The sequence below is a fragment of the Oncorhynchus gorbuscha genome, linkage group LG19 (assembly GCF_021184085.1).
Source record: "Oncorhynchus gorbuscha isolate QuinsamMale2020 ecotype Even-year linkage group LG19, OgorEven_v1.0, whole genome shotgun sequence".
In the NCBI taxonomy this organism is placed as follows: domain Eukaryota; kingdom Metazoa; phylum Chordata; class Actinopteri; order Salmoniformes; family Salmonidae; genus Oncorhynchus; species Oncorhynchus gorbuscha.
In genome coordinates, this window is record NC_060191.1 from 2,638,899 (window position 1) to 2,659,193 (window position 20,295).

Genomic DNA, 20,295 nt, shown 5'->3' on the forward strand with positions numbered 1-20,295 from the left:
GCGAGAGCCAAAACCGCCGCCGCGTGCTGGCGCTCCCTGAATCCCGTTTCTATGGCGACAAACATCATCTGTTCCCTGCTCACCGTGTTGCGAGATAGCAAATCATATCATCGGACCCCTTGTTTTTGTCTGTGCATGCTGGGGTACACATTCGACCGGTAGGCTTCAAACATATATATAGATATATATATATTGGCTATCCATTTAATCCTCCTTTCACCTTTTACCTCATAGCTAAGTGTGTCAATAACCAGCCGATAGTGACCAGCCGCTGGCGTCAAGCCAAAGTGTTGGAGCCAAATGCCACCCATTTCTAATTTATAGCTCAGACTTATTAATGAATGTCTGGTTCAAGTTTAGTCAATCTAATAACAAAAGCAGACCATTTCACATTGAAGAAAAATATAGCCTAAGAATTATGTTTGAAGGATGATGAAATGTTGATGCCAAGACGGATGTGAAGGTCTCTATATCTTATGTAGGTTGGCCTACGTGGCGTGCTGAAAACATAGTTTAACTAAAAACATTATGCAATATTAATAACATTATATATATAGCTTAGCTGAGGAATTTCTCGCTGAACGGCCAATTGAAATACAGGTAACCAAACCACATTTATGTTTTCTATAGCCTAGGTCTGGTGGCCTACAGAATAACAAAATAGGCTGCAGTCTCCACATTTATGGTAAACAAATAGGTCTAATTAATCATCACCACACTTACGCTGATTTGAACGAGTGCGTCCATCATAGACGTAAACGCCTGTAGTTCTGCTTCAGCCATCCTTTAGAATAAAACGCGGTGTTGATGCGAATGTAGACTGGTCTGTCAAATTCACAATCGTAGCCTAGGCCTAGTAATATACTCAAATATGTTGTCCTATGGTGAATAAAGCAAATGTTAAGAGCTTGGTCAATCAACCATATGTAGCCTAGATATAGGCTATCACATATTAGTCTGACCGGATGTATATGGTCTGGAGTGCGCAGCGTTGATTTCTGTCCCTTTCCACTGAGCTCGCGCTGATAAGATGATGTTCAATAGTGGAGGATAGAGCATGCGTGGTGATTTCTGCTGAGTGAAACAGTTTCAAGTGCTCTCTCTCTCTCTCTCTCTCTCTCTCTCTCTCTCTCTCTCTCTCTCTCTCTCTCTCTCTCTCTCTCTCTCTCTCTCTCTCTCTCTATCTGTGTGTGTGTGCGTGTGCGTGCGTGTGCGTGCGTGTGCGTGTGTTTCTCACTGTGTAGGCCTATACACGCAATCATTATGAATATTTTGGGCAGAATTGGTTTGAAATGTAATTGTCACAAAAATGAATGACATGATTTTACTGCCACTGCATATCATGTCTGGAGAAAACAGAACACTGATATTGATGCATACATTGCATATGACCATACCTACATGACAATTGTTTCACTTTAATAATGTTTACATACTGCTTTATTCATCTCATATACTGTACTCTATCCTACTGTATTTTAGTCAACGCCACTCCGACATTGCTCATCCTAATATGTATATAATTCTTAATTATTTTTACTTTTAGATTTGTGTTTATTGTTGCGAATTGTTAGAAACTACTGCACTGTTGGAGCTAGGAACACAAGCATTTCGCTACACCCGCAATAACATCTGCTGAATATGTCTATGTGACCAATACATTTTGATTTTATTATTGCCACTAGATGGCGACGTGAGATTATAAAACGCTACGAGAATGACACGTTCACGACGAAGCGTTCCTCATCCTCAACTGGTCTGTTTCCGTCCTAAATCGTTAACGAAACCCTACGCTCTTGAATGCACCCCAGATTTAAGTTGTAGCAACGAGCTAAGCCATGCCTGCAGCGTCTGTTGTTTCTAGTCCTAGACACAGTTGTTTCAATTCATGGTAAATACATCATCAAATGTGGCTAGTTTTTGGCTCCAAATACTGACTAACGAGTTGAACAACGTCGTATGTCCTGTATTGGGACATACATTAGTAAGTTAGCACTATCAAGGTGAGTGTGCTGATAAATTAACTCATACATTTGCTAATAGTAACGTTACTTAGTCTACACATTGTATATAAAGTGCTGTTCACATTAATTTGAGTAGTCTTAACGTTACCGTTACTAGTCTAGCTAACATTTACAGCCTATATTGTATTATAGCAGGCTCAAGTCAACACACGGATTTTGTTGTTTCTATTGGCAATATTAACATTAACGTTACTTGTCAACTTTTGCCTATTCCGCCTCTTTATTCTATGTACCATAGTACCCATAAAGGCACATCTTTGCTGGGGCAATGTCTGCAGTCAGCAGCCTGGTCCCGGCTCGATTCCTGACTCTCACTGCTCACCTCGTCATCGTCATCACCATTTTCTGGTCACGGGTATGTTCTGAGTACTGGCAAGGTTCTGGACAAACCATATCCTCTGTGTGTGACATGTCTCATGTCTGTATCTGGCATCTAGAAGACACCAGTTGTTGTTCACGACAACATCAACATGCTCTTCTATAATATATTGTGTTTCAACCGTGCTCGTAATCTAGTGATACTGCGTAGATCTATCTCTGAAGTAATCGTACTCATTGGCCCACAGGAGAACAATGTTGAAGCTTGCCTGCCTTTGGATTTCACACAGGACCAATACGACAAGGAGGACACCAAGTAAGCATCTTTCACCCAGGACAGGACTCCTAACCCTACACACACACACAGTCTATCCAAAAAATAATTGCTGTAGGTTTTGATAAATCACTTGTCTTAAACACTCTCACTCTCTCTCTTCTAGGTTGGTGGTAGCGTTGTCAGTCACCATGGGTCTGTTTGCTATAGAGCTGGCTGGCTTCTTCTCTGGTGTGTCTATGTTCAACTGCACCCAGGGCCTCCTCTGTATCCTTTACATGTTCTCAAAACTCGTCTACAAAACCCTGTACATTACCGAAGTACACATAATGCATAGCACAGCAGTGGTCAGTCCTAGTCAGTCCTAGTCCTGGCGAACTACATTTTGCCTTCGTTCTTGCACAGTACTAATTTTGTGTGGCCAGTCACATCAACAAGGAGGCTACTCAAGGTCTTGATGTTTTGTTGAATAACTGAGTGTTGGTGCTGGGCAAGAATGAAAGCCTGCACAGTGTGACTCTCTAGGAATAGTGAAGAACATGGGAGGGAATTGATAGATGTAAGCGATATGCAGGAAGTTATACTCTTCTTTCAGATCAGCAGGGGGACGTTAATATGGACATGGATATAAGGTTGAGGAAGCATTCTTTTTATTGGTTTGGTTAAGATTCCCTGACTCAGGACTCCCTCCCCATACACCATCCATGCATCCATCTCTCCATCCACATACTAGCGACTGCAGCCCATGTCAGTGCCTCTGTGGCTCTGCTGTTCTTTCTGTTTGAACAATGGCCATGTGAAATATACTGGTGGATCCTTGCTTTCTGCAGGTTAGTGTCTGTGTGTGTGTGTGTGCGCGTGTGTGTGTGTGCTTCTCCTCAGAGGTTTTGTTTCCCTGACTGACGTCTCCTCCAGCGTTGGCTGTCCACTGCAGCGCGTCCGTCTCCCTGTCTTTTTTTGTCTTCCAGAGATGGGAGTGTTGGACATACTGGGTTATTTTTGCCTTCTGCAGGTTTGTGTGTGACAGACAGACAGACAGACAGACAGACAGACAGACAGACAGACAGACAGACAGACAGACAGACAGACAGACAGACAGACAGACAGACAGACATTGTGTGTGTGTCCTGGAGTTATTTGGGTCATTTTTACCTCGTGCAGGTTGATGCTTTGCTTATAATGCTGCCACCCTCTCTATCTCCCGTAGTGTTCTCCCTGCATTTGTGGAGATCCTACTCTTCATCGCAGTGTTCGGACTGAAGAAGAAGCCACTATAACCGAGAGCAGTGTTTCACATCAATGTTCAGTCTGGAATGTAGTGTCCATCCTTCCCAGCACAGCTGTCCAAGTGACACATTGTGACTGTTCAATAGTGTCAAGGAGACCTAGTTGATGTTAGTGATGCTGGATGGTGATTGTAGTGATAAAGACTACAGAGCTGGTTAAGATGTGGGTGGTCTAAGCTGCAGCATCCGATACGGTGACAGCATAGGTTCGAGTCTGGCCTTCTGACTTTGACACAACCTTTATCCATCAATAGTCAGATTATTTTATTTATTTTAAGCTGTGGTCTGTGTTTCAGGATTGTGGATGTTGTAGATGGAAACAGAGCTACTGTATGTACCAAGGCAGAGAGGATGATTTCTAAACTCCAGCGTATTGATCCTAATTGCTACGCTGAATGTATAGACACAAGTAACCATCTTTCTCTTCACCGTGCTAAATGGTCCTGTGTACCATAGGATTTTAGTACCACCTTTCTAAAACGTTTACCTAAAAAATATATGTTTGATCAAGCTGAAGCTATCCCAGTTTGTTTTTCATTTCATTGTAGAGTCACTTGTAAACCATTTCTTTCTTTTAATATGCTTTTTAAATGAATATAAAATGTGTTGATATAGGAGTGTAGCTACCATCAGATATGTCACAAAAAAAGACGATTAAAGTATTTTTACCTGCGTAATCTAGTATTTATTTCATAAACACCCTGGAAAAATGTGTGCAGTGGGTGTGTCAATCTTGACGTACGTTTTGCGTTGCTAGAATCTGATTGGCACTTCACATTCGACTCCTACGTGAGCCACCTCTCATAGGTTCCCGGTAGCAGAAACGGAGTTTGTTCCTGGAGCTGCCTGTGTTTTGAAAGGATATCGAAAACGCATGATCTTCTGTGTCAAAAAACGTAATTATTGATTAAATATCAAAACATGGGTAAGTTCTGCAAGGCTAACGTTACTGTTTAATTTTGATCTATGTTTGTGCGTTGAAAATAAGTATTGAGGGATAGAAAATGTAAAGGTATCTAGCTAACGATAGCTAGTTGTGTAACGGTAGACTTGCCATTCATTGCTAACTTTGTTAGTTACGTAACTATTTTGTGCATAATACACTTGCCAACAATGTACATTTCTTCAGTTTAACGGCTGTGTTGTCAAAATGTATGATACAGCTTTCTTGTAGCTACCTAGTTTAAGGTATTTTCATTATTCGAGAGAGGGTGTTTCCACACGGAATCTTTCCAGAGTGTACACTGACGTGGCGTAAAGATTGCTGTTAGGATACCGTGGAATGTTTCGTATAGGCTAGTTATTTTATGTTTCTGTCACTCAAAGATGAAATATAAACCCAACTGTTGATATTATTATGTTAGAATCGGGCCTCTTCAGTCCAGCTGCAGTCCCTTAGTTTGTGACCGTAGTAGAACAATCATCTATGTGTAATCTGCCTCTCCCCTCCCTCTAGCGGTGAACACAGGCACATCCCTGGTTCTGTCCAGTCTGTTCTCTGTGTTGGTGTTTGCTGGGATGCAGATGTTCAGCAGACAGCTGGGTTCTACAGAGTTGCACACCATCCTGGGAGGCTTCCTGGGCTCTGTCCTCTTTATCTGCTCCCTCACAGTATCCTCCTTACACCAAAACACACCACAACATAGCAGCACTGCATACAATGCAATCTATGTAGACCTCAGATAGGGTTGTAAACTTGTCATAGTAAGCTGTTTGTAAAGCCAGACAGCTAAAGTCTTTGTTTATGTTCTGTGCTTCCTTGAGTTCCCAAGTGATGGAAGCAGACAGTCATTTGGTTGGTTCTATAGTCCACATGCAGCAATGTGAGTCACAGTGGCAGGATTTTTTTATACATTTATTTCACCTTTATTTATCCAGGTAGGCTAGTTGAGAACAAGTTCTCATTTACAAGTGCAACCTGGTCAAGACTAAAGCAAAGCAGTTCGACACAAACAACAACACACAGTTACACAGGGAATAAACAAACATAGTCAATATTACAGTAGAAAAAAAGTATACAGTGTGTTCAAATGAGGTGAGAAGGAAGGTAAGGCAATAAATAGGCCATGATGGTGAGCTAATTACAATATACCAATTAAACACTGGAGTGATTCATGTGCAAGTAGAGATACTGGGGTGCAAAGGAGCAAGATAAATAAATACCATATGGGGATAAATAAATACAGTAAGGATCACTGAACATCTAAAGGTCCAATAAAACCACCACATTAAGTGTTTATTTTATTTCACCTTTATTTAACCAGGTAGGCTAGTTTAGAACTATCTCATTTACAACTGCGACCTGGCCAAGTTAAAGCATAGCAGTGTGAACAGACAACAGAGTTACACATGGAGTAAACAATAAACAAGTCAATAACACAGTAGAAAAAAAGAGTCTATATACATTGTGTGCAAAAGCCATGAGGAGATGAATAATTACAATTTAACAGATGAACACTGGAGTGATAAATGATCAGATGGTCATGTGCAGGTAGAGATACTGCCGTGCAAAAGAGCAGAAAAGTAAGAGCAGAAAAGTAAATAAATAAAAACAGTATGGGGATGAGGTAGGTAAATTGGGTGGGCTATTTACCGATGGACTATGTACAGCTGCAGCGATTGGTTAGCTGCTCAGATAGCAGATGTTTAAAGTTGGTGAGGGAGATAAAAGTCTCCAACTTCAACGATTTTTGCAATTCGTTCCAGTCACAGGCAGCAGAGTACTGGAAGGAAAGGCAGCCAAATGAGGTGTTGGCTTTAGGGATGATCAGTGAGATACACCTGCTGGAGCGCGTGCTACGGGTGGGTGTTGCCATCGTGACCAGTGAACTGAGATAAGGCGGAACTTTACCTAGCATGGACTTGTAGATGACCTGGAGCCAGTGGGTCTGGCGACGAATATGTACCGAGGGCCAGCCGGCTAGAGCATACAGGTCGCAGTGGTGGGTGGTATAAGGTGCTTTAGTAACAAATAGGATGGCACTGTGATAAACTGCATCCAGTTTGCTGAGTAGAGTATTGGAAGCAATTTCAAATGTCTCTTCTCCCACTGTGTGTTTCCCTCCTTAACCCTTTCTCCAACCAGGCCTTCAGTAACCTGGAAAACCTCATCTTCGGCAAGGGATTCCAGGTCAAGATCTTCCCAGAGAGTAAGTCTGTCTTCACAACTACAGAGTGATGCACAGAATCTATTTCCTGTGTTTCACACACATTCACTGAGCCTCTTGTCATGAGTATGGGTGCATCTGAATAGTATAGCGGATCAGCACCCACTCGGTCCTGTTTTAACGGGTGTTCATTTCTCTCCTGTCCACCAGTCCTGGTGTGCCTGTGCCTCTCTCTGTTTGCCTCTGGGCTGGTGCACCGTGTGTGTGTCACCACATGGTAAGTATGAACTCTCAGACTACTGACAAACCCAGGTGCACCACACACAGAAACTCTCTTAACAACTGAACTCCGTGATGACATGAAGGACTTATGGAATAGCAGAGAGCCTATCCAACTGCACATCTCTTAGGAAAAAAATAGAAACTATTGGAACCAAGATTTAAAAAGAACTGATATTGGCACAAGATGGAAGTAATGTTGGATCATAACTGACGACATTACAGTTTACAAAAATGTATGCTTAAACCAGTATACATTCATGTATTGAATGTATTATACAAGAGACAAAATTCACAAATTCTACAGGACAACAGCAGAGATGTCTAAAGTGTAAAACTACTAAAGACTCAATAATTCATAACCTTCTGGAAATGTTATAAGATCCAAAAGTTATGGCTGGAGTTGGAAAGATGGCTGAGAAGTATTACAATGTAAATGAGCTTTTAATGAGTCTGTCTGCATATTTAAAGACATGGCATATGAGGGTGCAGTGAGATACCCGATGGGTAGGACAACACTTTTCTCATCAATCATTACATCTTAAAAAACATATACTTCAACTGGAAATCAACCAATCATCTGTCGTTCACGCAATGGAAGGGTCAAATGCTTTACATCTAAAAATTGAAAGTGCCCAGGTGACGGAGAGAAACACATTTGTGCTGTTTGAGGCCATGTGGCAGAAAGTGATGCGGGCGCTGGAGATAAGGGGGTGAGGGCTGGTGGGTCTGGGCAGGAGTGATGTAGTTGGTGTTTGTATGATGTCGTCGTTTGCTTGTTTATGTTTTGTATTGTTGATCAAATAAAATCTTTAGGAAAAAAGGAATAGTAGTGATGATGATAACAGTACTACTATTATCAATGAACTTGGTGAAGTTTAAGTTTTTTTTTCTCAAACCATATCGTGCTGTTGCTGTGCTGACTGTTTCATTTTGTTCTCTCTCCAGTCTGATATTTTCTCTGTTCGCCCTCTACTACATCAACAAAGTGTCTGCTGCTCTGTACCAGGCAGCTGTTCCCACGGTAATGCCAGCCAAGGCTGCCAGCAAGGGCAAGAAAAAGAACTAAGTCACTAATTAGATCAAACTTTCATACCGTCATCCAATCAGCATCCACTACAACGGCTAACCAGGCAAGGGAGAAATGGTGTAGGTTAGCCGATGACAGTGTACCCCAGTTTCCTTTTTCTAGGTCGTGCCAACCAGCATTCTTAGATATTTTCCTTGACTTCTTAACTCTATGATCACTGATCTCCAAGGACTGGACACCTCTCAGCAGTATAGTTAGCCTGAGACCTACCCAGCCCATCCATACACTGTTCTCAGCAGTATAGTTAGCCTGAGACCTACCCAGCCCATCCATACACTGTTCTCAGCAGTATAGTTAGCCTGAGACCTACCCAGCCCATCGATACACTGTTCTCAGCAGTATAGATAACCTGAGACCTACCCAGCCCATCCATACACTGTTCTCAGCAGTATAGATAACCTGAGACCTACCCAGCCCATCCATACATTGTTCTCAGCAGTATAGTTAGCCTGAGACCTACCCAGCCCATCCATACATTGTTCTCAGCAGTATAGTTAGCCTGAGACCTACCCAGCCCATCCATACACTGTTCACAGCAGTATAGTTAGCCTGAGACCTACCCAGCCCATCCATACACTGTTCTCAGCAGTCATGAGTGGGGTAGAGGAAAGGAAGCAGTTTGGGATCTAGCCAGAATTATGTATCTACATTCCCTACATCATCCCCATGTACTCAGCACTTGTTTCAAAATGCTTGTCTACAGATCCATATTTTTGATTGACGTCCTTTTTGTTTTGGTATAAAAACTTTGTTGTTAATGAATTTGTAATTAAAACCCATTGAAAATAGTGTCTGTCTCTAGATTTTCTTGGTTTAAGCTTCTTGAAACCGACAAGTCAAGGTAAGCACTGTCGCTTCAGTGCTGCTATGGGCAAAGTTCCCCTTATCCATGCTCCAGGTACACACACATCTGACATCCCTTTTACAGAGCAGCCATGTACTAAGATGCTTTAACTCAAAGTTGTAGCACACCAGTGTACACAATGGATTTTTGATGAAAGGAATATTATTTGAAAGTACAAACAACTTAGTTTTTGGAAATGGGTCTGATGAAGATCTGATGATCAATGTGGAATGTAGGTCAAAAAATCATAAGCGTCCAAATAATGGTTACATTATGAACTCTGACTGACCGTTCTACTCCTAACAAGATTTACCCAAATATATCAGTCAAAAGTTTGGACACCTAATTTAAGTTTTTTTTTTTTCCTGCTATTTTCTAAATAGTGAAGACATCAAAACTATGAAATAACACATGGAATCATGTAGTAACCAAAAAAGTGTTAAACAAATCAAAATATGAAAATATTGATAATTCAAAGTAGCCACCCTTTGCCTTGATGACAGCTTTGGTTACTACATGATTCCATATGTTATTTCATAGTTTTGATGTTACACTATTATTCTACAATGTAGAAAATAGTACAAATAAAAACCCTGGAATGAGTAGGTGTCCAGACTTTAGACTGGTACTGTATATCCCAGAAAACCAAGCCTCTGAAATGTGAACTTCCACCAGAAAGGACACTGCTCATAAAGTAGCTCATGTATTACAGTGTCTCTTAAAATATTCACAGCGTATTTCTAGAATCCGCAAACAGCTGGACAACATTTTTAAGGCTTTTAGAAAAAAGAAAAAAATCCCTTTCCTTTCCAGCCATATTTGATCAGTTTTAGGTTTACTCATGGGCTGAATCCTACCTCCCTGCTGAGTGGCAATGTAATGCCTAACCTGTAGGTACTTGAGGAAATGATTTTGAGGTAACTGAATATGAACTGCCAGTTGTTGAAAGGATAGTAGTTCATCTTCTCTATAGAGATTACCAAATGTTTTCATTCCTTTGTTGAACCAAGAAAATGTAATACCATCTCTCAGGGCTTTGGGTAAAATGGGGTTAATATAGAAAGGTGTTTGTTCATATATAGATATAAGCCCTTCTGTTTGTTTACAGACTTCAATCCATAGATGTAAAGTGTTTTTAATGAAAGGGTTGTTTATGAGACCTAGCAAAGCTTTAGGTGGGCTAATATAAGGTATAGATGCCAATGTAGCAGGCGTCAGACACTCCTCCTCGATCTGTCTCCTAGCGGGTGAACTTGTTGTATTGTGCCATACCCACACAGCCTTTAACTGAGATGCCCAGTAATACAACTGGAAGTCAGGTAGAGTGAGTCCTCATTCTGAGTGTGGTTCGCATAAAGTTGTGAGTTTCACTCTGGGGGGTTTCCCTTTCCAGAGAAATGAAGAAACCTTCCTATTAAGTTGTTTGAAAAAAACTTTGGAAATAGGAAAGGGCAGGGTTTGAAAAAGGTACAAGAATTTGACCCGCCCAATAAGAGAAATTGGTAAATCCCGCCATCTATCCAATTCTTCCCCAACCTTTTTGAGAAGTGGAGTATAGTTCAGTTAATATATAATAATAATATATGGCATTTAGCAGATGCTTTTATCCAAAGCGACTTACAGTCATGTGTGCATACATTCTACGTATGGGTGGTCCCGGGGATCGAACCCACTACCCTGGCGTTACAAGTGCCATGCTCTACCAACTGAGCTACAGAAGGACCACACAGTTGATATGTCTTAATAATTTCAGAGGGAATTTGCAATCCAAGATATGTCATTTTCTGTGGTTTCCCAGAAAACGTCTGGTCTAAGATTGGGTTCTGCATAGCTGCCCTGTTAAAAGGCATAAATATACTCTTCGATGGGTTTATTTTATATCCTGAAAAGGTTCCATAGTCTTTCAGGATGTCAACTTGTGGTCCTGTGTAGCTCAGTTGGTAGAGCATGGCGCTTGTAACGCCAGGGTAGTGGGTTCGATCCCCGGGACCACCCATACGTGAATGTATGCACACATGACTGTAAGTCGCTTTGGATAAAAGCGTCTGCTAAATGGCATATATTATTATTATTATTATATTAACTAATGCTCGGAGTGAAATGTCTGTTTGTTTCTGCTTTTAACATTTATCTGCCTGTGTGAGACTGATACTATTAGAGGAAGATCTGTCACTGGAAGGGTCCAGTACCAAGTTAAAATCCCCTGCCATTAAAATCTCTGATGATGTGCATGTTAACTTCAAAAAGATGTCTTGGTAAAATGTAGGATCATCATGGTTAGGCCCATACACATTCACAATGGTAATGGGCTCATTGTTAATGAAACCTTGAATGATCACAAACCTACCCCCTTTGTCTTTAATCTGAGATTGTATCTAAAAGGGGCAATGCTTATTAATGAGTATGGCCACCCCTCTTGCCCGAGAGGTGAAAGATGAATAGTACACTTGACCCACCCACGCTCTCTTCAGTTTATCATGCTCGGAGTCAGTCAGGTGTGTCTCCTGAAGAAGAGCTATATCAACCTTATGCTGCTTTAGATTATTCAGAATGTGTTTGCGCTTGACTGGGCATTTAGTACCCCTAATGTTAAGTGACTGGGCATTTAGTACCCCTAATGTTAAGTGACTGGGCATTTAGTACCCCTAATGTTAAGTGACTGGGCATTTAGTACCCCTAATGTTAAGTGACTGGGCATTTAGTACCCCTAATGTTAAGTGACTGGGCATTTAGTACCCCTAATGTTAAGTGACTGGGCATTTAGTACCCCTAATGTTAAGTGACTGGGCATTTAGTACCCCTAATGCTAAATGGCATATATTATATTATTATATTATATCAGATCATTCTGCCCTGATGGCTTCAGTGCCAGTCAGTAGAGCACAGCCACCCCCAAGAAGATGGAGGTTTGGTACATACTTACTCAATAATCCCACATTTGTAACATTTCTGAATACCTCATTTTATGGGAAGTTCTCCTTGCATATCTGAGGGGTCAAATCATGTCCTTTAGTTCAGGTGCTCGTAAGATGTATAAGGCTCAAGTAAATTAGTTGGAGAATGAAATCAGAGATCTGGAAAATGAACAGTGTAACATTTGACGACTCAACTCTATAAAAATTTGACTCAAAGCGATTGGAATTTACCACCCTGACGACCTATAAAGCGGAGATAAAAACTACTACAAATACCCCTAATGTTACGTGACTGGGCATTTAGTACTCCTAATGTTAAGTGACTGGGCATTTAGTACCCCTAATGTTAAGTGACTGGGCATTTAGTACCCCTAATGTTAAGTGACTGGGCATTTAGTACCCCTAATGTTAAGTGACTGGGCATTTAGTACCCCTAATGTTAAGTGACTGGGCATTTAGTACCCCTAATGTTAAGTGACTGGGCATTTAGTACCCCTAATGTTAAGTGTCATAAATGTATAGTTATTTGGTGCCAACATCTTTAAAGAAAATAATTAACAGGGAAAAGTAAAGAAACAAAAAAGCTTTGAGTAAATACAATGTGTAACGGAATTCCTCTTCTTTAGAGGAGTAGCAAGGATCAGACCAATGTGCAGCGTGGTAAGTATCCATAATGATATATTTAATAAATCAACACTGAACAAAATAACAAAATTACAAACAACCGAAACAGTCCCGTATGGTGAAAACACTAACACGGGATACAACCACCCACAAAACACAATAGAAAACAGGCTACCTAAATATGGCTCCCAATCAGAGACAACGACTGACACCTGCCTCTGATTGAGAACCATACTAGGCCAAACACATAGAAATATAACAGAAAAAAAACATAGAAAAACAACATAGAATGCCCACCCTAACTCACGCTCTGTGCCGCAAAACCTGAACCTATATTTACCGCGGTGGCGGCTCTGGAGCGGGACGTGGAACCCACTCCACCATAGTCTCGGCTCACTTATGTGGCACCTTAGGAGTGGCGACCCTCGCCACCGACCCCGGATTGGGGTACCTAGCAACGGGTCCCGAATGGACGGGAGATTCCGGCAGCGCCGGACAGACGGGAGACTCCGGATATGCCGGAGTGACGGGCGATTCCGGCAGCTCCGGAGTGAAGGGCGATTCCGGCAGCACCGGAGTAATGGACGGAAGTCCAGTATCCAGTTGCAGAGTGAGGTGTTTTGTCCCAGGGTCCTTATCTTAGTGATGAGCTTTGAGGGCACAATGGTGTTGAATGCTGAGCTGTAGTCAATAAATAGCATTTTCAAGTAGGTGTTCCTTTTGTCCAGGTGGAAAAGGGCAGTGTGGAGTGTGATTGAGATTGCGTCATCTGTGGATCTGTATGCAAATTGGAGTGGGTCTAGGGTTTCTGGAATAATGGTGTTGATGTGAGCCATGCCAGCCTTTCAAAGCACTTCATGGCTACAGGCTACAGGTAGTCATTTAGGCAGGTTACCTTGGTGTTCTTGGGCACATGATGGTCTTCTTGAAACATGTTGGCAGGGAGAGGTTAAAAATGTCAGTGAAGACACTTGTAGCGGTATTTATTAAGAGAGGGGTAAAGAAAGATTTTGTTCGGGCGCCAGGCAGGTATTAACCCTGCCGAAAGGAAAAGAGTAGAATAGAGAGAGTACCACTACCAGACCCACACACATCAGCAGAAGAGACTGCCTAGAGTGTAGCCTGTTTACCAGATAGCCAGTGGAGAGAAAAAATAATACACACCATATAAAACCCACATCACAGCACAGGGGTAACCCAAACACAAATACCCCATACAATAATACTAATACTAATAATGGCAGAGCAATTCAACAGCAACTTCATACAAGAACGAACCCAGTCATCAACAGAGGATTTGCAATAATCTGTATTATTTTCTAGTGGATGAGTGCAGAGGGTATGAATGTGGGGGGTGTTCATCGACACAACAAAGGCCTTAAAAATGTCCAAAGTCTTCTCGGCCACATGTCATTAGTACACCCACCTCAATACAGTTCACATAATATACAACTTGCAAGTAACCTACTAAAATGTCCGTCCAAATACTTCTGGCAGGGAAATAATAGTCCAGCTCTAATGAACTTCAATGGGCAGTGCATTTAACAAATAGAGAGTCTGTTGCAGGGTAAAGCACTGGAATGAGAGCGAAGAGAAAGAGAGAGAAAAAGATCAATCTTAGCTGTGGTCTTCAGGCCTGCCGGTGTCTGACTGTCCGATGGTTTGTTGGTTTGTTTGTTAAAGCTTCGCAACAATGTTGCTACTAATCCATGCAATCCATAACGGGCGCGGTCCTAAACAAAAATAACCACGATCTAAAGCGATCACACCGATGATTGAGTTAAATACTTTATAAACTACAAACGCTGAAAACAAACAAAACTTCTGCAGCACACACAATCAAACTGTCGCGCCACCCAAGAGCTCCTCCCCAAAGAGCTGAACGAGCTCTCTTTATTTCCTCATTCCTTACTGCTCATGCCCTCTTAAAGTGGCAGCGCACGGTGAAGGCTCCGAGCAGATTTCGCCACACACTTGCCAGTTGGTCAGCGAATGCTCGGGGGTACACGTCCTGGTAATCCTTCTGGCCCTGTGACCTTGTGAATGTTGACCTGTTTAAAGGTCTTACATCTGCTACGGAGATTGTGATCACACAGTTGTCTGGAACAGCTGGTGCTCTCATGCATGCTTCAGTGTTGCTTGCCTCGAAGCGAGCATACAAGTCATTTAGCTCGTCTGGTAGGCTCATGTTACATACAAGTCTGTCTTCCTTTGACAACATAGAAAATATTCAGCTTTGCCCAAGATGGCTGCCCTCAGTTGTCCACAATGTGAACAAGAAGAAGAGTTCACCTGGGCCTTCAAGTGTGGTGAGATCCCTGAAGACGGCATGTCCTCTGTGGACCAATAAGGGACTAGCCTGTCAAAGACTGCCTGGAGCTGAAGAACATCCAGTCTTACCTGGTGTTGGACTGGTGGGAGCTGAACATGTAGGCCCCTTAGAAGGCTAAGGGAGAGAGAAGCTGGAGGGTTGGAGGGTTGGGTCTGAGGGTCACAGCTCTGGTGGCTGTCACTCTCTCTCCAGAGAGAGAAGCAGCCGACCTAGGTGGAGCAGGAAAAAGGAGATGTCCCCTTCAGCTGCTACTCCAGCCCAGCCATGGTGAGAGAGTAGGGGGAGGAGAGAGATGATGTGGCCCCCTGGCTTCTCTGGCAAGAGTGACAGCCACCAGAGCTGTGACCCTCAGACCCAACCCTCCAACTGCAGGTACATGGAGAGATGCAGAGAGAACCAGCAGACCCACCCTCCTACCACAGACACATGGAGAGATCCAGAGAGAACCAGCAGACCCACCCTCCAACCACAGACACATGGAAAGTTCCACAGACAATTTGACGGTGTGCCCTTGAGCAAGGCACTTAACCCTAATTTGCTCCAGGGGCGGGGTACTACTATCGCTGACCCTGTAAAACAATACATTTCACTGCACCTATCTGGTGTATGTGACAATAAAACATATATTGTTTATATGCAGAATGAAAGAAAGTAGAAGACGTAAATAATATATGTATATAGAAAGAGGTTAATTATACTATTGTCATGACGTTGGCCTAGGGGGTAGGTTTATAACAGTCATAAATACCTCTTCCCCCCCTTTTCCTCTCTCTACCCTACTGAGGTTACATTTGCAAAACCCTTGGTTAACATAGAGATTCGGGGAACATCAGTAGGTGGGGGAAATTAACTATATTCTGGTATTCCGAACAATTGAACATATGCGGTGGTACTTAATGAATATGATGTCAGTTCGGTTGTCATCTGAGACATTCTCATCAATGATAAGATGACATAAACTCTACAGTGGAAAGTCTACACATCAGAGTTATCGGATTCACATGGAACTGTTGTTCAATTTAAATGTTTGAATTTGAAATTATTTGTGATGGGATGAAATGTGATTTTAGTTTCTAAAATGAGAGATTTGGATTTTCATAAGTTAGGGCTCTGCTCAATCAGTGGCCCGCCCTGTGAAGGGACATGGGCTATAAAACTTTTCAAACACGCCCTCCTCTCCCTTCCTATATAAGCCCTTGATGACAACATAACTTCCTGTTCCGGGAATGTAGGACGACGGTCCTATGTCAGAATGGTTCAGATAATAACTACAGAACGAAGCCAATGTCAGCGTGAGCTTTGGTTGCGAATGGTATGAACTTTGAACTCTTATTCACGACAGAAGTGACACCTCCTAGCCGTTAAGTTAGCGACCGCAGCTGCAAACGAGGGTTAGGAAGGAACAGACATAGTATCCCATCTACCACACAACGACCTTACTACAACTTATCCAAGTGACCACCAGAGACATTCTTCAAAGGACAGAGGACTCGGTTTGGCAACACGGCCGTCCATCTACCACCAACCTACTGAAGCGCAGCTCAGAGTAAATATTTATTGCATTTTCCTTTTCTAAATGGGCGGTAATTTAGAATGCATAAGATACTGTATTTACGATAGCCCAGCTTCTTCCTGTGTCCCTCAGTTTTCCCGCTCTTTCACACAAACCCAACCCTTTTCCTTCGTGTAGTAACAAGCTGTCATATCTGTTCCTCTCACCAGGGACGTTTTCCTTTATGACGCAATTTGTAATCAAGTTATGATTAATTGTGTATGTGTAAATCTGTGTGATTAGTTAGGTATTTAGTAAATAAATAATTAAACACAGTTTTGTTCGTCCAGGGTTCGTGCAGATAAAAAAAATTACAACTTTCAGATGAGACTGAATTGAGATGACAATAGATATTGACTGCTATTGATGTAAAATATTACTAGGTCTTTAAGAGTTTATTCGGAAGATAACAGCTCTATAAATATTTCGTGGTGCCCGACTCTCTAGTTAATTATATTTACATGATTAGCTCAACCAGGTTACTAATAGTAATTACGGAGAAATTATTTTATAGAATAGCATGTCATATCACTTAATCCGGCATAGCCAAAGACATGACACTATGTAACACAAGACCCAAAAGAGGGAGAGTTGATTCTCATGACTATCAGTGACTGGCTGTGCTGTTCTGATGCTGGGGAAGCAATAGAACATCAGCTTGGAATATCACATATGTGTCAGAAGAACACATGCTTTGCCTTTTACTCACGCCAAGGTTTCTTCTTCTGGTCAGGAGGACTACTGTGATGTATTAAACTGATGGTGCCAAACATGACCAATATACAGCCAACTCCTGATAAGTGTGCATCAAAGGAGTTTGGTGTTACCTTAATTGGGAAGGACGGGCTTGTGATAATGGCTGGAGCGGAATCGGTGAAATCGCATCAAACACATGGTTTCCATTGGCACCATTCCGGCCATTATTATGAGCCATCTTTCCATCAGCAGCCTCCTGTGGTGTGCATAGTGCATAGTGCATAGTGCATAGTGCATAGCAGTTTACCAATTTGAATTTTGGAGATTGTGTTGCTTTTTATTTGTATCTGCTTGTGCTAGTTAAACGCACACATTCAGGACAGTCTCAAAGCCATTGATGCTCCAACTGATCTAAATGTGTAAAGATGTAACTGAATAGAACTACATTCTATTCTAACTTCATCTCAACCTCTTCATCCATAGAACAAGACAAACATACTAGTGTGCATTCTTGTCACCCCTCTCTCCATCTGTGTTATTTCATCATGTTTAAGTTGAGATAACTGAAAGATGACATCTAGCCTTATCTCAAATTAAAGGTTTTGGTTTGAATCTCATCATAGACAACTTTAACATTTTAGCTAATTAGCAACTTCACCTACTTGCTACTTTGCAACTACTTAACCCAACTCCTAAACTAAACTCCTAAACTTAACCCAAACTCCATACTCACAAAAATGTTATTTCTCTCAAATTCTGTGCACAAATTTGTTTACATCTTTATTACTGAGGGGGGGGGGTTGGCTGGGCTTGGCTGCCCACCCATGGCTGCACCCCCGCCCAGTCATGTGAAAACCATGAATATATTAAGATTGACTGATTTCCTTATTTCCTTATATGAACTATAACTCAGTAAAATCTTTGAAATTGTTGCATATTGCATTTATATATATTTTTCAGTATATTTAACTGGTGTTATTGTGGATGTAGCAAAATGCTTGTCATATTGTACATTTTGCAAATTCGAAACATATTATACGAATTATAATTCGTAACATATTATACGAAATGGGATGACTGCGACAATTTAATACATACCGTACGAAACGTAACATATACAACATTGAGTGCCTCTAATTTACATAAAGAATAATACGAAATGCTCTGAGACCAGGCTCTCAGACATCGTCTCTTGGATACACAGGCTAAAACACACAATCAGAGGGGCGTTGCCTGCTCGCTTTAAATTCTCGTAGCTCTTGCGCAGTTTGATACTTCCCCATCCTGTTCTCCAGCAGCATTCAGTTCGGTAAGTAACCGTTTTTCGCTTATTCTATACAGTAGCGTCCATCGTTTAACGGAGTAGGTTATCTACTGTAATAAACAGGTCTCAAGCAACTTTATTAACTGTTTCGGGTTTTATATAGTGTGCCTAGCTAATGATCTGTCTCGTCAATGGCAAACAGTCTTTGCTTGCTTTGATTAAAAAATCAGCTATTATATGGTTTGGTATGCAGTTTGATGGGCCATACTATTTACTGATTGACATAATGTAGTCTATCTATACCTAAACCTTTTCATGTTTCATTTGTAGGCTATAATGTTTTTGTTTTAGAACTCTGAAAAACTCTACAAACGTTTTTCTCTGCCGGTTCATGTCATTTTTATAGGCATTACTCACCAATTATCATCAGCCTGATTTCTTTACACTGAACTGTTGCAAAACCAGAGGTTAAAGGGCAGTCTACACCGCTAGATATGCTGGCTGTTCCCAAAAGAAAGGGGGGAGGCACTAAAAGAAAGAGGGGTCGACAGCAGAGGGAATGTGTGATAAGGGGGAGGGACAACTTTACAGCAGCCAAGGAATGTGATTACAGAGCCAAAGAAGGCCAACTCCTATCCTCTCTAAAAGTGCATTGTTTGTTTGCATTAAAGACTAATTGTGGGGGTAGGCTATATTATATGTCTAATAGAGATATGAAGTAGTGATTTAATGGAACTGGCCTGAGTTGGGTTTGAACCAGCAGCCTGGCTGTTGCAGGATCTCCAATGTGTAAGTGTACTTAGATACAAGGACTAGAGTAGTACACCCACCCTAAATGACATAATCTCTCTCCCCTCCTCAGTGTATCCTTCTCTGCAGCCATGCCGTCTGAGTTGGAGCGTTCCATGGAGTCCCTGATCATGGTGTTCCATCGCTATTCTGAAAAGGATGGTGACGGCAACACACTGAGCAAGAAGGAGCTCAAAGAGCTGATGCAGACAGAACTGGCCAGCTTCCTGAAGGTAACACAGGCATCTCTCTCTTTTATGTCCCTTACACCTTCTCTCTGTCGCTCATCTCACGCTCTTTCCCTCTCATTCTGATCCCTCTCTCACTTTATTAAAGAGTATCCAAAGTCAATCTAACCCCCCCTCTCGCTCTCTTACTCATTCTTTCCATCTCTCCTTCCCTCTCAGTCCCAGAAGGACCCAGCCACTATAGACAAGATCATGAAGGATCTGGACCAGAATGGTGATGGGAAGGTAAACTTTGAGGAGTTTGTCTCCCTGGTGGTGGGCCTCTCCATCGCCTGTGAACAGATCTACCAGCTCCACACCATGAAGGCTTCTGCCAAGAAGTGAAGGAGGACAGGACAAGGAGAAAGAGGAAGAGAAGCAGAAATGGATGCTTTTCTATATGTCATTTTGCTTTTCTATATCAAATAAGTAATTTTATAACTAAGTCTTACTGTTGTGAATAAACACTGGCTTTTCCACTCTGTATCTCTGTTTGTCACATGTGTCTGTCAGTTGTATTTGTCCCGTAAGTGTAAGACAGAATAAACAGTGCCAGTCACTTCTTCTTAGTTCAGTATTGACACAACTTCTTAGTAAACCTTAGTGCAAAGCCTTTCTAGTCCCTATGCTAAAACTACTATAACTACAAACGGATTAAATCAACGTTGTTTCAA

At 41.8% G+C, this 20,295-nt stretch overlaps 4 protein-coding genes across 6 annotated transcripts in view; 3 read left to right on the top strand and 1 right to left on the bottom strand.

Annotated features, from left to right (window-relative positions):
- The window catches only part of LOC124005316 (tripartite motif-containing protein 46-like), a 71,759-nt gene extending 70,725 nt beyond the window's left edge, over positions 1–1,034 (bottom strand). For both annotated transcript variants that reach the window (XM_046314451.1, XM_046314450.1), the window contains exon 1: positions 724–1,034. In XM_046314451.1, the coding sequence (XP_046170407.1) occupies positions 724–783 (60 nt within the window). In that variant the 5' untranslated portion in view covers positions 784–1,034. The remainder of the gene's footprint in view (positions 1–723) is intronic.
- Positions 1,035–1,740: 706 nt separating this feature from the next.
- On the top strand, positions 1,741–4,576 carry LOC124005319 (transmembrane protein 107-like). Of its 2 annotated transcripts, none has more exons than XM_046314452.1 (6): positions 1,741–2,003; positions 2,263–2,379; positions 2,591–2,658; positions 2,783–2,883; positions 3,350–3,446; positions 3,824–4,576. In XM_046314452.1, the coding sequence occupies exons 2-6, from the start codon at positions 2,293–2,295 to the stop codon at positions 3,891–3,893; spliced, it is 423 nt and encodes a 140-aa protein (XP_046170408.1). In that variant the 5' UTR covers positions 1,741–2,003; positions 2,263–2,292; the 3' UTR covers positions 3,894–4,576. The 2 variants fall into 2 exon arrangements, with proteins under 2 accessions (XP_046170408.1, XP_046170409.1); XM_046314453.1 differs by lacking the exon at positions 3,350–3,446 and adding an exon at positions 3,532–3,628.
- A 105-nt stretch (positions 4,577–4,681) lies between these two features.
- LOC124005320 (keratinocyte-associated protein 2-like) lies at positions 4,682–9,167 on the top strand. The gene is made up of 5 exons (XM_046314454.1): positions 4,682–4,827; positions 5,359–5,513; positions 6,988–7,051; positions 7,220–7,286; positions 8,237–9,167. Exons 1-5 carry the CDS (start codon positions 4,824–4,826, stop codon positions 8,355–8,357), a joined length of 411 nt encoding a protein of 136 aa, XP_046170410.1. The 5' UTR covers positions 4,682–4,823; the 3' UTR covers positions 8,358–9,167.
- A 9,334-nt stretch (positions 9,168–18,501) lies between these two features.
- LOC124005846 (protein S100-A1-like) lies at positions 18,502–20,010 on the top strand. Its single transcript, XM_046315468.1, has 3 exons — positions 18,502–18,650; positions 19,468–19,627; positions 19,802–20,010. The coding sequence occupies exons 2-3, from the start codon at positions 19,487–19,489 to the stop codon at positions 19,964–19,966; spliced, it is 306 nt and encodes a 101-aa protein (XP_046171424.1). The 5' UTR covers positions 18,502–18,650; positions 19,468–19,486; the 3' UTR covers positions 19,967–20,010.
- The last annotated feature ends 285 nt before the right edge of the window (positions 20,011–20,295 follow it).